This window comes from Branchiostoma floridae, chromosome 13 (genome assembly GCF_000003815.2).
Source record: "Branchiostoma floridae strain S238N-H82 chromosome 13, Bfl_VNyyK, whole genome shotgun sequence".
Taxonomy (NCBI): domain Eukaryota; kingdom Metazoa; phylum Chordata; class Leptocardii; order Amphioxiformes; family Branchiostomatidae; genus Branchiostoma; species Branchiostoma floridae.
In genome coordinates this window covers 14,770,312-14,787,872 of record NC_049991.1, presented here as the reverse complement: position 1 = coordinate 14,787,872, position 17,561 = coordinate 14,770,312, and the positions used below count along the sequence as shown (strand labels likewise).

The window sequence follows — 17,561 nt, the reverse complement described above, 5'->3', positions numbered from 1 at the left end:
TCAGGCCTCGAAATTAACTTTTCCCCCTACTGTCCCAGAAGTGTCCCAAAAATAAATTCCAATCGTCCCGAAGTGAGGATGGATGGTCCCACGTAGGAAGTATATAATTACAACAATAAATATAATGTTGAGTCAGACTCAGAGTACAAAATTTCTGTATAACTAATTGTCAATTACATGTATACAATAAACTCGAAATCAACGCAGATTCAAAAAACATGTCTTGTCCAGAAATTTGAGACAAACCAAACATAACAAGTGGAGGTTGGGAAGAAAAACTTTTTAACTGGTGATTTGGGGCCATCAGAAGGAGAATTATTATCTTCTGACATTAAAGATGTACACTGTTTGTGTAGAACTTTAGGACTTACATGTCGAATTTCCTTCGGAAGATTTTACTCCATGTAAATAAACGCCGTGGCGCGCAGCTGGGAAAATCTTTTTTTCAACCTCCTTGGGAGAATCGAGCAGATCATCAGTAAATAAGCTGCCACCAAGCTCCCGTAACCCCAGTTAACTTCTCAATAAAACTAAAAATTACATTCTGATGTTGATTATTTTTCTATCGTCCCAAAAAAGGTCCCAAAGTGATTTTGTAGTGTTCCCGGCCTAAATTTTTGGTGCCCCGGGCCTATGGGACTATGTTAATTTCGAGCCCTGTACATGTAGTTGTTGATTATATCTAGGTACATGAAGTTGCCTTCACTGATTCCCAACAACAAGAGTTGCTTCAACTACCAGATAATGTCACAATCCTTTCAAAATCTAACTTGACAACCCCGTTATCCTTTTGCAGAACATCCGCATCATGGCGAAGTACTACACCCGCATCACCATGAAGAGGATGGCCCAGCTGTTGGATCTGTCTGAGGATGTGAGTTTACTTAAACAAGACAATTTATAATGATGTCATGTTACTCCTAATGTACAAACCAGAAAGTTTTGTAGGTAAATTCCTTTGATGTATATCATTCTTTATACGTCAATGTTTTGCACATGGTTTTAGAAATACCCCCTAAAGTTTAAAATGCTATGTAGTATTTTTCTTCAAAGCTCTGATAGCCAATTAGTAAGTTCAAGCTCAGCAGTCTTGACCAGTTAATTGTGATGGACAATCAGAGTATGATTTAAGGGTATGATTTATCACCCATCTGTAAGGCCAATGGATTGCTTTTCTTATGCAACAGGAGACAGAAGAGTTCCTGTCCAAGCTGGTGGTGGACAAGACAGTCTATGCCAAGGCGGACAGACTGGACGGCGTGGTAACGTTTGCGCGGCCCAAGGACCCCAACGACATCCTGAACGAGTGGTCCCACAACCTAAACCAGCTGATGCAACTGGTGAACAAAACCACTCACCTCATCACTAAAGAGGAGATGGTCCACAAGCTCCAGCACTGATGCTGTCACCATCCGTACGCAAGACCTAGAACAAAGAATTGTAAAAAAAATTTAGTCAATATCACTATGTTGGATGAAAAGTTGGAAGCAACGTCTTACTTGGATTAGTACTGCGATGTCTTTATATCTCAAGCGTAATTGACTTTTTCATGTATATTCTATACAATCTGAAGCATGTATCCCACTATTGATACTTCACTCAGTAAAACATGGTTTTGTACCAACAGGATATCAAGACGTGTAACCTCTAATTACATTTATCTGCCAGGTTACCTAATATAATCTGATATGTGACATGACAGAATTAGGTTATTAGGTGATACTATCAAACTTGTGTAACAGTACAAAAAGTGAATAAAGTTGATTCCTTAGCAGCTAGAGGGAAAATATACTCTTGTCATTTACTATTGAGCTTACAGTTAAAACTTTTTCGATATAGTATGCAGTGTTACAGTATATCCAACAAAGAGAATTGGGGAAAAATGAAGTTTTAAGTTTCTTTGAATTGTCATTATTGTAGTAGCCAAAGAGGGACAAAATATTGATTACAGTAAGCCACCAAAAGGGACTGTGCTCCAATACCAAAACCCCACCAGGGCAAACAACATATCCCAAAATTTTCATCCTAACCTGCATTCAGCTTCTAGTCTCAGTCCTCTTCAGAGGATGCACTTGGCTGTTCAAATCAAAGAAGGCTCTGGCATTCCTCAGTTCATAGTTTCTTCCAACTCTGGCAAAGAGGCTACCATTTCTTGAAGTACCATCATCAGGAAAATCCAATGATTCTAGTGGAAAATGGGAATTTGCCACTGCCTGATAGACTCAGGGGTAAGTTGCCATGACCCAGCTGCCATTACCCAAAATATAAAATGGTAAAAAATTTTTTTTTACAATTTTTAAAATTTTTTCAAATGCTGCTGTACGAGAATTCGCATGTTCACAGCATAAAAACAACTGACATGCTGGCAATGGCCAACATGTCTCATAACAAAATAGAAATAATTCTTTTTTTAATTTTTTTAGGGTACTTTTTTTTGGAATTTCCGTGGCGATGGCGCAAACCCACACAAAACACAAATAGAGACGAACAGTTGGCGCGGAATAACACCACTGAGTCTTTGGCGACCAACCACCATTTCGCAAAAAAAAAGGGAAATTAAATCAAATAATTCACAGCTATAACGATAGCTGAGAAATTCGGGTCCAAATTCAGGGGAAACAAGTTCGATTTGCTTTTCGGCCAGGGAAAATTCGGGGCCTGAACCTTCAGCATAAAACAGTTGTGGATTTACATCTCGCAGCCTCTTGGCTGCTGCCTCCTTTCCCCTGTTATTTCCGGGAACATTTGTCCTAGCGGCGCCTGCGCGGCCTGATACAGGTCGGAGTCAGCCTGTTCTTCAGGGTCTTCCAGATCCTACAGCACCAGCCCTGCTTTCTCACAGGCTCATCGTCATCCAGAATGGTGGTGCTTCGTTTGACGACCACAACCTGTTTTCTCCCACCACCCTGTGTGTTGAGGATAAGGTTTGGTAGGCTGTCGGGCTGAGGGTGAGGTAGAGTTTCTTCCTCCATGTTGTCACCTAGCAACGATTCGGATGTTTGCTGGTCACCGCTGGTGAAGTTGACCAGTCTTGTCTGTCGTACGCTCATGGAGGAGCCATCAAATCTTACCATGTCCGAGGACGTAGACGCGGCTTTTACAAGTTTTACCATGAAAACTTGCGAGGACATCCCATGGTGAGGGGATGGCTCCTGAGAGTCTGAGTTTCCCCCGTTCTTCGCTTTGCTTTCCATTTTTTCAGGTTAAATACAAGAGACTATCGCAGTTTTAACTCGTGCGTCTGAATTTTTGGCGTTCAGTTCACACTCTGTTCGTTGACGTCTTTGTTGCGTCATAATTCTTGCCGACCAAGACGAGGAACAATAAGACATGTTCTAGAACAGGTCCAATGGAGGCGGTCAGCGAGAAAGGGAATTGGAGAGAATCGGTCATGAGATCCCTTCTACATTCGTTTCAAACCTGATAAGCAATATCTTTTCCGACGAATGGCAGATATTTTGTCAGGCTAAAAACGTGGACCATTAGAATGACGCACAAACGCCACGAAAATGTGTAAAACACCGGACAAGACCTAACATCTGCTTGGAGATTACGCTACTAGTATATTACGGCATCACCTGTGGTTCTACGTCATTTGCGACGAAGTGTAGGGTAGAGAATTTTTTTTAAGTTTAATGAAAGAAATACGTATTACACGTTTATACTCCTACAAGCTAAGCACAGGTCATTTTGATAAAACAGAAGGACACAGACGTTGATGTAGAACGTGTTTTTATTACATCTCAGACAATTAATAACGAACATCAGTACATGTGTATATAGGTTCAACTTCTTCAGCTGTAAATGTATGTACTGATGAAACTTATGGTACATGGTTTATAATTGCATAAGGAATGCGAAATTTTCCTTGTCATTCAAATATCCTTCTTGTATATACATTTATGTACAATGTTCTATATACAAGTAAATGAAAAAAAATTTCATTGCTGTATCAAAGACTCATCCTTTATCATCCAATATCAGCAAATTCTTTGCCACCAAGGAATGCGGTTCTGAATATCTTTCTAATTGGTTTCATAGATAAGTTCGGATATGCGGCGGTTTCCAGCTTCCGAATGCATTAAAATCATTAATGAAGCAAAAGCGCTTCAGGTGCAGCAAAACAGCTTCACTGCCTTCACAAGTTTTATTCCGAATTTACCTGGCATGACCCTGAGAGCTGAGGTGAGACATGACAAAGGTAACCCGATATACTAGTACTCGTCAAGCTTGGAATAGCCTAGCGGTCGCGTGACGCTATCACTGTACTTGGCCGCGACAGGGTCTGTACGCCAGGTGCTGTTTATTTCGGGATTCCACGAGCCGCTGACAAGTCCAGCTTGTCTGTCTTCTCTTGAGACGGTCGTGCTGTACAGGTATAGGTACGTAGTATTCTATTTAACTGATAGTCTATGTTTAGGTAAAAGGTGTTTTCGTGAAGAATTCCGTTGTTTTTTTGTCACAGGAAAGGTGCGCAGGGTAAAAGAAAGACATGTTGCGTGTTTGTATCTTGTAATGCACCGACGCCCATTTTGAAAAGAAGATTACGTCTCACGCCAACTCCCTTAAACAGAATCGTCGGGAGGGTAACGGCGTTGTTCCTCTGTCGTTTTTACCTATTGCCTACATGTATTTGTGGTTCAGACTTTAGGAAATGAGACAGAGGTTTGATGTATTTGATGCTGCAGTAGGTGCAAATTGTTCTGGTGTGCTTGCGTGTATGTCAATGCCCTACCCTGCCATTGCAACCAGATTATGTGTAAACATGTAATCCAAAGAGGAGCGAGGGGCCAGCACCTCGCATGGGCATTTAAGCGAGTAGGCAAGTCAACTTAAGGTCTGAAAAGCAACTCTAGCGCCTCAGACGAGCTTTAACGTGATTATGCAAATGCAATGTTTGTACCTGTGTAATGTAACCTTCCCACGCCATTCTCGATCCCTGGCCAGCTATGAAATACCTTAAGTGCAAATATCCACAACATCCTACGGGTCAAATGGTTATGCTTCGCACTTGTTGAACTTGAGGCAAATAGACCTTGTGTTTTCAGCAACAGATGGTATGATCAAGGATATTATATAAGATATATTAGTATACGTCCTCGGTATAATCAAGTGTTGACAAGAAAACGTAAGAAAATACTGCCGCATGACTGACCAGCTTAACGACAACAACATTGGATGACCTTGCTGCCATATTTGCAGGTGCCTAACCTTAGCCTCAATGTGTTACACAAATTCTGTCGGGCGAATTCTCTAACCTCTACCAGGCTCCACAGGTAGGAGAAAATAGTAGAAATTGGACAAATAAGACAGAAAAAACGCCAGAGGAATTAGATGGCCGAGGAGTACATGTACAGTTTGCGACCTACTTAAACACAAGGCCGGCCAACACTAGTACTCCTAGGCCAATTAACTCCTACTAGGCTTTTATTCCTAACTTGGAAGGAGTCTGCTAGAGACTACGAAGTCTCCCGCCCCGTCCCATAAAAACAACCCAGGGTTATGTCATCTAAATGGCTATAGGCCTGTTGTGTCTTGCTCAATTGACATTCAACGCACGGCGACACTTTTCGTTTCTGCTGTGTCATTGTTTTCCTGCATCGATTTCACACCTGGCGCATCCGGATACTCCCTTTTTAACATATACTTTCTAACTCTACAAAAATAACGATATCTTCATAGATAGATTCTATCTGAAACGTCTGACCGTTTCCAACATCATATCCAGTTGCTTGAGTAACTGTTTTTGGGGGGCGTATCTTATTACCAGTGGATGTCTAACCTTCATCGACGTATCCCCTTTTTTCATCCAACATTATCAGGAGTGTGAACTCCGATCTTTGTGACGATGTGCAAGAGTAACGGGCAGGCCCTGCTGGGTCTGGGCATCACCCTGGTGTCTCTGGGCTCCCTCAGTGTCATCCTGGGGGTGGCGGCGGCCGCGGCCTTCAGCTGGGAGGGGATCAGCCGCATCTGCGCACCCATCTGGGCAGGGGGATTCGTGAGTTCATGTCCATACTTTTTTTTTCCTTTATTCTAAAATAACAATGGTACATTTGTCAAATACAAATATTAGGAAACTAAGACTAGCAGGTTAGTAGGGTAACTTTGGGGATTCGGTCCGACCCGACATCCGCAGAACATGGCCCAACTATTAATCTGATGGAAATTTCAGTAAAGTTCATGTCCGTACTATCATATCATTGCTAGACATAAATCAAGTGCATTTGCCTAGAAAATGGCGTACATGTACATGTATTATATAGTGTTAAAGGCAGTAAAGTTTACAGTGCCATGCGGTATGACAAAGCAGTCAGCAACGTTATTAGATTGATTGGTCAGGTTGGTTGGTTAGTTAGTTGGTTGCTTGCTTGCTTGGTTTCCTACGGTAAACATAATTTTTCTCCTTCCAGGTCATTCTGACTGGAGCTATGGGTATCATGGCCGGGCGCAACTTTGGCCTCCAGGATGGCAGACCTAACGGATACGTAAGTACCATTTCCGTCAAACTAATTGTTGAACAACTGAAGTAGCGCTTTGGCTACCGATTTTCCATTGGTTTAACCGTTACACGGTTGTCAGCAGGGAGAAGGTTAAAATTAACAAATATCATTTACCATTACACATTACACATTGCGCAATTGTCGTTTCATTCCTGGTGCTGGCATGAAAAATAGCCTGATGCTTCCAGCAGCCCTCCGCCTTCCACTGGTCGTGGAGGTGGCCCAATAAGCCTAGCCTCCACAGCAGGCTCTCTGGGTCTCTTTCCGTCTTTTGGGCTTATAATATTACAATACAATTTTGCTAGTTGTTCTGTTTTGTACTGGGTCACTTGTGCTGCCGCCCCATAGCAGGCTCTCTGTTTTTTCGTCTTTTGGGCTAATAATACACTTTTGTTGATCTTTTTTTTGTACTGGGTCGCTTGTGCCCAGAAGACAGGAAAAGGCCCAGAGCGCCTTCTATAGGGGCTACAATAAGCCCCCAACAGCTACTCTCCAAGCAGATGTTGGTGATTGTGACCTTTTCCTTATACTTTTAGTTGGTGGGGAGGCTGGTCGAAAAATACGGCAATTAAGAAAAAGGTCACGATTTTTCCCACCAACATCTGCTTGGAGAGTACCAACAGCGACAGTTTGTGTAGCACTGGCTGACATTAGAAAATACAGCCTGAAACGTCTTTTCCCAGATCCCAGCCTTCATGGCGCTGAGCATTGTGGGCATCTTCGTGACGATCGCCCAACAGAGCGTCAACGGCGTGGGGGGCTCCTACCTGGGGTGGTGCTTCGTGGATGAGGTGGCAGACGCCGTCAATAAGCAACATGGTGATAGCTCTGCTAGGTATTTGTTCAATTCTCGCCATTTCTCAAGATAGTCACTGGCTTCCAAGGTGTCTGTGTCTGTAAGTGACTCCGTCGAATCCGAACGATTCTAATCTCCAAGCAGATCCTAAGATAGTATCAAAGCTGGCCAAGGAGTATACTACTGTATAGCCGGCCAAAGGGAATGTATCAGGCGGGCACCGGTAGCAATAGCGTACACACTCCTAGGCCGGCTTCACTCCTCTGACAGCTTATAATATCTTATACTACCATACAAATGTAGGATCTGCTTGTAGATTAGACGATTCGGCCTAAAACCTTGGTCAACGTTTTGATGGGTTCAGGGTCTTGACGTTCAGGGCGTTTGCCTGATTAACCATGGCTCGAGTTGGGTAAAAAGGCCTATTCGTCCGACATCCGCTGTCGTCAGTTTGGGACACAGGATACTAGTACATGACAATCGGGTTAGAGTCCTGAAATGACCAATACAACTTCAAACTGTTTGAGCCACAAAAAGTTTTAATTCTTACTTCTGCAAAGTTATATTACACAAGAACATATCAAACCCTGTGCGCTTAATCTTAACACACAGACTATGTGTTCTTAGTTCATGAGACAAGCATGTTTTTCTTTAACACACACAGCGTGTGCCAGTCTGCCGCCTCCATGCACTGGGCCTGCATCGCATTCGGGTTCATAGAGATGGTCATGTGCTTCGCCTCGTCCATCGTCGGCTGTGTGGTCGGCGGCTGTAACTGCGGTGCTCCGCAGGTGAGACATATATAATCGGACCTGTAAATGTAGTAATCCTCAGATTTATTGGTATTTGCTTGTTAGCCTGGGTGCCATCTTATCTAGTTTAAAGAGGCACCGTCTTGCTCCTTGTAAAAATGATGGCACCCAGTCTAGGTACGTTTCAACAGCTGGAGCTTTAAATACCTTTGTGCTGTGAATTTCATCCGTTTGCTGACTTATGAATTGATCTGTGACATGTGATTCCTTTGATATTTTTGTACCGAAATCTATCAAAGTACGCCAGAAGTCACACTGAAATCTTCTTTCCTATAACGATTTCTTTATGGAGCTCCCTTGTAATTGCTTCCCTGATTGGTACAACCTAAAACTTTTAATGACAAAGTCGAACAGACAATTGTCATCAGAACCCAGCCACCGTCAATGTAACTAATTGAGTGGCTCTCAATAAGTTTTGTTTTGTGATGAATGAAGTACTTAAGACACTGAAGACTAAGCATCTCGCGGTGTTCTTACCCTACAGCCTCAGACGCAGGGTGTCGTCTTCATGCAGGCTCCTCCTAACGCCAACATGGTCGTCACCACAGGTAACTTTCACTTCTTGGTGTTTGTAGATGTGCACTGGGAACAGTGTAGGAATGTCATAATCTCCAAGTAGATCTTACGATGGCATAAGATGGCACTAAACTGGCCATGGAGTGTAGGCAGCCAAGAGGTGTACATTTGCCCGGTAGCGAAACACACTCCTAAGGCAGCTTCACTCCTCTGCTTTTGATACTACCTTATGCTACCGTAGGATCTGCTTGGAGATTAGGAATGCCACTCAATCGATGGAAACCTCACAGTTGAGTTCCTTGTTTCAATTAGATGCTAATTGAGAGAGCCTGTGTCAATCAACGGAATTATATAACTTGGAGCTGTAGAGAGGGAGATTCAGCATTACCACACTTAAGACTATTCAGCAGGTTCACGTATCGCTATAGGGCTGGACACCGAAACCGGGCAGAAGATTGTATCTATTGCTGGCTTAACTGTCCTTTCTGAACTGTGAAAGATTTTGGACCATGTGGAATACGTTGCCTTCGTACCAATTAAATACTTGGTCTCTGACGAAAATCGTTTTTTTCGTCGCCAGGAGTGCCGCCGGGCGCCTACGCTTACCCACAGGGCGGGTACGTGCAGCAGCCAGGCGGGGCACCCCCAGCCTACCCGCCGCCTGCCCAGCAGGGCCCGCCCTACCCGGGCGAACAGAAGACCCAGATTGTCTAGAGTGGACAGCTGGACATGCAAAATCTTTATTGACACGACAAAAGTACAGCGACTTTCGTACGGCCTATAGCAACTTCTTACAGTACATATAAACAGACATATATGAATATCTATGGATATGAAAAAGTCAACATGTTGAGTCTAGTGTGTCATTAACACTATTGGTTCTTTTGGCTATTTGTACACAGTAAGTAAGGGTTATCGCCTCCCAGAATGAAGTTAAATTTATCTGTCGAACGGAAAGTAGCAAATTCTTTAGAGCAAGCGGAATGAAATGTGAACAGCTTTTGTGCGTTTATCGTAATATATATCGTGAACAATTCATAACAAAGTGACATTCATACGTACCAACATTGTAGAACAGTGGCGGTGACCTAACCGTTTCTTTGTTTTGAGAGCCTACCACTGCTGTCTTCTGTAAACGATGATGGACTTGAGCACGTATTTGGAATCTCAATATGGATGTGGGTTAAATGATTGCCAGCTTGACTAATTTCATATGTAATTCTGTTGAAGCCATAGTGGGATAATAATAATATCTTTAAATATTAACATCTGTATTGCAAGTTCATGCCCGAAGGCTAATTGCAAGTATACATGAAAATATGTTACCGGAGTTGTCGCTCCAAGAATCATATGCAAACCAGGCAATGACCTTTCAGTGATATTTTCTGCTATTATGTTGCATTAACTTTGTTACCCAAGTGAAAATCACCTAAGTCTATAGAATAGGATGTATTCTATGCTTAACTACTATCACAATATTTGCATCATAGCTATGCAACAAATTGAATAATCATTGACTTCTTTACTCGATTTAGAAATCACAAATATTGCTTCAAAAGCTTCAAAGCATTGTATTGGTTGAAATAGAACTGCTTTCTTTGAGAGAATGTTGAACTTGAAACTGACTATATTATCTTTACTCAAGACTGAAGGATATATCATTGTACACAGAATGTGCAACATTACGTTGTCATTAAACATTTCTTACAACCTGAATTAGGCTCTCTCGCAAAATTTTGTTGTGCCTGACATGCGTGTGCTGTCGAAAGTCGTGTGTCAATGACAGTATCTCTTGCAAATGGACAACAGCTCTCACTGACGAAGTCTTTGCCTTGAAGTTTTCAATCCGAAGGGGGCAAATGAAGAATAAGTAAAGAAGCCACCATATAATCTGCGATGACTGTTATTGAACTCGCCGACAAAAAATCTCTTCCGTGCATAGAGCAATATGACTACCTCAAACTTTAAACGAGGAAGCGCTAGAGTGTGGTCATGATTCGTGTGACTGTACAGTATAAGGATAATATCAAATACATTGAACATGGTGTTTTAAGTTCAAGACGTAGGTGTGTTGTAGATATACATATAACTTTGGCAAGGGTCTACTATGAAAAAAGGGAATCCTATCTGAAAATTGGCCGATGTTGTATTAGCAAGACAGCCAGGGCAAAACCTCTAGTAATTCTGTCTAAGTAATATCTGAGCCCCAGTGACCATGAAATTCAATATCAATTTGCTCAGCCTATAGAAGTGACGCTAGAACCTTTTGGTTCCCACCAAGCTCAGAGCAAGACGTTTGTCAAGTTTCTCACTAACCCTCTGGATTCAACGAAAGAGAGGAAAACTACCTTCCTATCTCTATCTCTAACGAGGGGCCAAGAAACACATCAACCGAAAAGCATCATCTGAAAAATTTCCCACGAGCACGCCGCGGGTATCAAAACTCCTTAAAGTTTCCTCCATGTCAAGAAAGAAAGAAGGGTCCCTTGAGAAAAATGGGCTGTGGAACATTTACCACTCCACCTCCTTTCCAGTGACTCTCAGTGACCCAAGGCCAGGTAAAAAATACCTTGTTTTACATACAAATGTATGTATATTCTCCTGCGCAAATCGAGTTAACTATTCCGTGGCGCCATTGGCCGACAATTGCCACTGCGCTCATGTTGATATTTTGCACGCTTGGTTAGGGCGCACACCGGATAGGCTACCAACTACGCACTAGAGCTGCAGGTCTGCCAGCTACAGGTGGCGGACATTTTGTCCACGGCGACCTGTTGCTCAGCTCAGGTAAACGTCTTGTTATCTCTCTTTCTGCTTCTTAATTTGCTGTCATGCTTCTTTGTTGCCTTAAGACGCAGGTGATGTGTACGTGTATCCGCAGTACCTATCATGATTGTGAGATTATTCATTTGTCGTTTTATCTAATATACATTAATTACATGTACGTTGAGATGTATTGTGGCGTCGCGGCGTACAGAATCTTATAAATCAGATCTATCCGTGTATGATACAGACTATAGTAAACGGTCTATTCCTGCGACATTCTCTTCTATCGCAGAAACACAAACGAAGCGCCAAGCTTGTTTTTCCAGATATCTGCGACATAATGATGGTCACAGAAACAGACATCCCTTACGAGCCCAACCCTTCTATGCAATGTTTAGAATGAGATCGATGTCGCAGATATCAGAAGAAAAAAACAAGCCTGGCGTTTTGTTTGTGTTTCTGCGATGGTAAAGAATGTCGCGTTCACTTGTTTCAACACTGCGATGGAACTCAGTGGTTTGTGTTTGTAAGCTGCTAATTGTAAGTACATGTAACATTAGAACAGATGGTGCCCGTGTTTTTGTACCGTACGGACTAACTCGTAGCGTTAGAATTGTACATGGCATCGAGCGTTGAAATTAAGATGGCCGGCGCACCTTTTAATAACAATAACAATAATCTTTATTGCAAATTCATGCCCGAGGGCTAATTGCATACAAAGTAAAGTAGTAGTGGTATACATAAACATGATTAACAAAGAAGGGAAATGATATTCATAGATAAATCAAAAGGGAATAACGTCTAAACTAAATCTATTTCTACCTAAGCTATATGATGGGTTTGACTTCTTTTCCGTAAGCAGTGGAAGATGAATTGTCCAACATTTAATAACGTTACCTGGCATGCACACATTCCACGCATTTTTCCAATGTATGGGGCGGGAACTAAGATGTTAAATGTGTTTAATGAGAGCCACAACTCGAGCACACATCACACTTGACGAAAAGATCTGGTGTTCTTCCTAGTCCAAGCAGACATGTCAGCTGTATGATAAAAAAGAAGAATTTGGCCAAATAGGAACAAATAACTTGCGATGGGATTTCAGTCGGTGTTTTGCAGTCTATCCACTCCTATGCCAATTAACTCCTACTAGGCTTTTATTCCTAACTTGGCCAAATTCCCCTGTTACTATTCGTCCAGGCCGGAGTCTGCTAGAGACTAGGTTCTTCCCAGTGTGGGTGGATTAAAATCATTCCGGTCCAAATGTTCCCGAGTGGACTCCATAGCCCAAATCCTTCTACTGGTTTCACTAATCATCTTCACAGTTGTACATATTCATGTTGCAAGGAGGCAAGGTCGTATTGTGGTTAGGGTTGTTGGCTTAAAGCTTCTGGTCCGAATCCCCCGCAAGCCCCAATGTTGTACACTACGCAGAAAATGAGTACCTAGATTCAGTTATAGTAATAGCCTTTATTGCACATTCATGCCCTATCGGGCTAAGTACGGGCATATAGATACAAAGGGTAGTAATGCAGTAAACATGGTTTCTAAGACTTAACTAAAACATAGATTCTAAAACTATTCTAATACATTTGTTCGGCTTCTTCCCGTTTCTTAGTAATGTTAAATATGTAACGTTAGCTTGAGATGTGTTTGTATATGAATGAATGAATGAATGAATGAATGAATGAATGAATGAATGAATGAATTTTATTAACGTGTCATGCGTTAGAACGCCCAGCCCACGTGGGCTTATAAGACACACACAATACAAATCATAATTGAACAAAGGATATTATAACATGAAAGAACGTCAGGAACATAATCGGTATCGGGTAACAGGCCAGATATCAAATCATAATCACCAAAATTAAACCATCAAACAAGGGTTTCGTAGAACTAAACAGAGCAGAGTTTATACAGAAGATAAGGAAAAACATGTGTTTGTATAATGTCGTTTGATCAAAGCTCATATTTTTAAGAAAAATGAATTTTTCAACACTAGACATAGATTCAAAGCGAGGAATATATTTCCTTTAGGGAAAGCCATACTTCGATCCCACTACACTTGAGCAGGGGTTCTTCCCGGTGTGAGTGAATGAAATCTTACACTTTGGTCTTCGCAGCTTATGCTTGCTGTACAAAACAGGTGTGTTTTGTACTAAGCTGGTTTACCGGTTATGATAGATAAAGAAAAAAAACATGGTTTTGGGCAACAAACAAACGAACAGAATGTTTATCCCCTCAACAAATACACGCAAACATAACATATAAACCCGTGTTTGTGCCTTAAAACGTTGAAAGCTCTTCGTGAGGAAACTACGCACGCGGCATAATTGGTACACATTCTTTCACCTGTAATTGAATTCTACTGGGGAAGTATTCAGGCTGCTGCGCCATGCATAAACAGGATGGCATTCCCTTTCAATGACACGAGGTGTATAATTCTGCAAACTGGAATCTTTCTTTAGCACTAAGACGACGAGGAAAAAAATATCACATATACAGTGCAAGGAATTGAGTGTTTTGTTTTGTTTTCTTTGTTTGTTTGTCCTTCTGAACTGGACTGAACTAAACTTGTCGTTCGGATGTACCAAGGCTAGAGGACTAGCCTTGGTACATCCGATTTCTACCGGGGCTCCTTATCCCTCAAGCACCCGACCTTTTTTTGCGACTAAAATGACCGAGTGGGGTCCAAACGGACCCCAAAATGTTTTGTTCATAACATCTCACTTCCAATTCCTATCGGTGATCATTGTGCATACATTGCTTCGTCAATGTAAGAGGAATATTTTGACATGTTAAGGTGTTGCTAATTCCACCTCATTATCATAATTTATGCAAAAGATCAGAAGGACCATGTTTTGCACTAAACCCATTCTGACCAGAGAGGGGAATTTTGAGGCCATCAGCAACCTTTATGTCCAATAACTCATGAACGGCTAGTGCTAAAGCTACGAAACTTGGTAATATATCACAAAATATTGTTTGCAAAATATTTTTGTCAATAAAGTAAATTTATCATTATTTAGGTTGCCATGGCAACGGAATTATGATAGGCATATTTTTGCAAAAAAATTCCAATTTCGATTTCAACAAGTTTTTTTTTGGTAAACCATGCATGTTTTCTTACAACAATTAAATTCTATGAAGTTTAATGCTATTTTCATGATTCAAAATTTATAATTTATGCTAATTTCATGACTTCATTAGTCATAATCCAAGATGGCCGCCCTTATAAGCTAAATGACGTCATAATGTCGTCATATTATATGGTGATGACACAGAAGTTTTAAGGAGGATTTACTTTTACATGTTTACTATTCTCTGAAAGTTTGGTGGTGATAGGATAAGTAGTTACGGAGTTAGACTCAAAAGTTTGTTTCAAAACCTGCACTTTTTGGCTGGGGTCCGTTTGGACCCCAGACGGACTGATCACGGACTTTCTTTATAGCTTCCACAGTATTGTACCAATCTTCATAAAAACTTAGGAGAAGGTATAGAAGATATTGGCTGACAAAGTCACGGAAGGATTTTTTCGTCAGATAAAAAATGTTCAAATGGTTCTTCAAAATTTACGCCTGGGGTCCAAATGGACCCCACTCGGGTGTTTGACTCGCTACTCTATTTTCAAGGGTAGCGTAAGGAGCCCCGGTAGAAATCCGGTGATACTCAGGCTACTTCTCCTCCAGACATGCAATCAAAAACACCATCCAGCACAGTACGTGGGCGCCAGTCTGCAATGGCTTGCGGCTGCCCACGCACATTCTAACTATAGCGCGGGAACAAAGACCTTTTATGGTTCTACATAGACCTTTTCAGACCCTATACATTAAAAGCTTTCCCGGTAGACGTATAAGTCTATGGATTATATATAATTATATGGATCTCGGAAAAGCTCTGCGTAGGAGTGAGACCTTTACACTCGACAGATTGTTTTTCTTCATCTGCACAAAAACCATCACACACATACATAAACAATTTCTCGTGTGGTATAGTCTATAACATAAACTACATAAGTTATTCATACGTTTTGTAAACGGCGTGTCAGACAGCATCCGGTGTCTTTCACCAGCCACTTACGAAACGTAGGGAATGCTATCTCAAGCGTCTAACCTTCATCAACGTACAAGAAAAATACTGTGCGGTCACTTGAAAAATAAGACAATACGAAATTGTCGTTTCTCGTTTCTTGTTGCATTCTTAAGTTAAGTATAATTAATTGTCAGGGCGAATGAATGAATGACTTTATTGTTCAACAATCGCACAAAGTACAATGTATGGCCACCGAAAACAACTTCTACTAGCTATATAGACAATAGTACTACAAGGCTACATACATGTACAGAACAACAAAATATTATCGATAACAGCACAGTCAGTCAAGTATGAGTGATCTGGTCTCGCATTGGGAATAGAAGTATAGAAGGGTGCGAGGAACAAAAAGAAAAAAGATGTATCATATGTCCACGACCTGTTCTTGGTGCTTTTGTTTTAAATTTTTTATTGACTTCATGAAATTCTCCGACAGTCCTAGGGTAGGTCACACCATGTCCTGCTTAGCTGTATTGCTAGGCCAGGTTCGGGTTGGGAGTGAGCCTGGTCAGCCTGCAGCTGGGCGCCCTGAGCATCGTCCTGGGTAACAAAAAGATGTGCATGTATCATATGTTCATGACCTGTTCTTGCTGCTTTTGATTGCATTTGTTATTGACTTCAAGACATTCTCCGACAGTCCTAGGGTAGGTCGCCACCGTGTGTAAGAACAACGGCCACGGCATGTTCGGGCTGGGGGTGGCCCTGGTCGGTCTGGGCGCCCTGAGCACGGTGCTGGGTAACAAAAAGATGTACATGTACCATATGTTCATGACTTGTTCTTACTGCTTTTGATTTGTCATTGACTTCACGACATTCTCTGACAGTCCTAGGGTTGGACCAGCCCTTGAAGTTCGCCACCATGTGTAAGAACAACAGACTGGGCGCCCTGAGCACTGACTTGGGTAACAAAAAGAAATACATGTATCATATGTTCATAACCTTTATCTAAATTTGTTATTGACTTCAAGAAATTCTCCGACAGTCCTAGGGTATCTCGCCGCCATGTGTAAGAACAACGGCCACGGCATGTTCGGGCTGGGGGTGGCCCTGGTCAGCATGAGCGCCCTGACAACCGTCCTTGGTAACAAAAAATGTACATGTATCATATGTTCATAACCTTTATTTAAATTTGTTATTGACTTCAAGAAATTCTCCGACAGTCCTAGGGTAGCTCGCCACCATGTGTAAGAACAACGGTCATGGCATGTTTGGGCTGGGGGTGGCCCTGGTCAGCTTGGGCGCCCTGATCACGGTGCTGGGTAACAAAAAGAAATACACGTATCATAAATGTCCATCAGGTGTTCTTGCTGCTTTTGATTTACATTTGTTATTGACTTCAAGAAATTCTCCGACAGTCCTAGGGTGGTTAGTTCGCCACCATGTGTAAGAGCAACAGCCATGGTATGTTCGATTTGGGGGTGGCCCTGGTCAGCCTTAGTGTCGTTAGCACCGTCCTGGGTAACAAAAAATGTATCATATGTTCATGACCTTACTTTGAATTGGTTATTGACTTCAAGAAATTCTTCGACAGTCCTAGGGTAGCTCACCGCCATGTGTAAGAACAACGGCCATGGCATGTTCGGGCTGGGGGTAGCCCTGGTCAGCCTGGGCGCTCTGAGCACGGTGCTGGGTAACAAAAAGAAACACATGTATCATATATTCATGACTTGTTCTTGCTCCTTTTGATTTAAATCTGTTATTGACTTCATGACATTTCCTAGGGTTAAGGACAAACCCTTAAAGTTCACCACAATGTGTAAGAACAACGGCCACGGCATGTTCGGGCTGGGGGTGGCCCTGGTCAGCCTGGGCGCCCTGAGCACGGTGCTGGGGATCGCCGCCGCCGCAGCCTTCCCGGCGGACTACTACAGTCGCATCAGCGGGCCAATCTGGGCTGGAGCATTTGTAAGTCGATCACTGCATCATGGATTGTTCACGATATTGTTCATTTTTTGTACAGTAAATGTATCTGTACATCAGCTGGGTAGCTGCCTAGTGTCCACATTGTATTGCACCTGTTGCAATTCGAATAAAGTTAAAGTTCGCGATATTATAAACGCTATTTACCTTAAG

The 17,561-nt window shown here is 42.1% G+C and overlaps 3 protein-coding genes across 4 annotated transcripts in view; all 3 read left to right on the top strand.

Moving 5' to 3' along the window:
- LOC118428545 (26S proteasome non-ATPase regulatory subunit 12-like) overlaps nt 1-1,430 on the top strand; it is a 5,590-nt gene extending 4,160 nt beyond the window's left edge. The window contains exons 8-9 of the mRNA XM_035838638.1: nt 769-874; nt 1,188-1,430. Of these exons, the coding sequence (XP_035694531.1) occupies nt 769-874; nt 1,188-1,400 (319 nt within the window). The 3' untranslated portion in view covers nt 1,401-1,430. The remainder of the gene's footprint in view (nt 1-768; nt 875-1,187) is intronic.
- Nucleotides 1,431-6,408: 4,978 nt separating this feature from the next.
- On the top strand, nt 6,409-10,343 carry LOC118428394. 2 transcript variants are annotated; one of them, XM_035838438.1, is made up of 5 exons: nt 6,409-6,488; nt 7,187-7,338; nt 7,964-8,090; nt 8,596-8,659; nt 9,208-10,343. In XM_035838438.1, the coding sequence occupies exons 1-5, from the start codon at nt 6,432-6,434 to the stop codon at nt 9,339-9,341; spliced, it is 534 nt and encodes a 177-aa protein (XP_035694331.1). In that variant the 5' UTR covers nt 6,409-6,431; the 3' UTR covers nt 9,342-10,343. The 2 variants fall into 2 exon arrangements, with proteins under 2 accessions (XP_035694331.1, XP_035694330.1); XM_035838437.1 differs by having other exon boundaries at nt 7,961-8,090.
- Nucleotides 10,344-11,271: 928 nt separating this feature from the next.
- LOC118429717 overlaps nt 11,272-17,561 on the top strand; it is a gene marked incomplete in the record, with an annotated part of 10,322 nt that continues 4,032 nt past the window's right edge. Inside the window, 3 exon segments of the mRNA XM_035840331.1 lie at nt 11,272-11,414; nt 16,471-16,538; nt 17,289-17,389. Of these exon segments, the coding sequence (XP_035696224.1) occupies nt 16,491-16,538; nt 17,289-17,389 (149 nt within the window).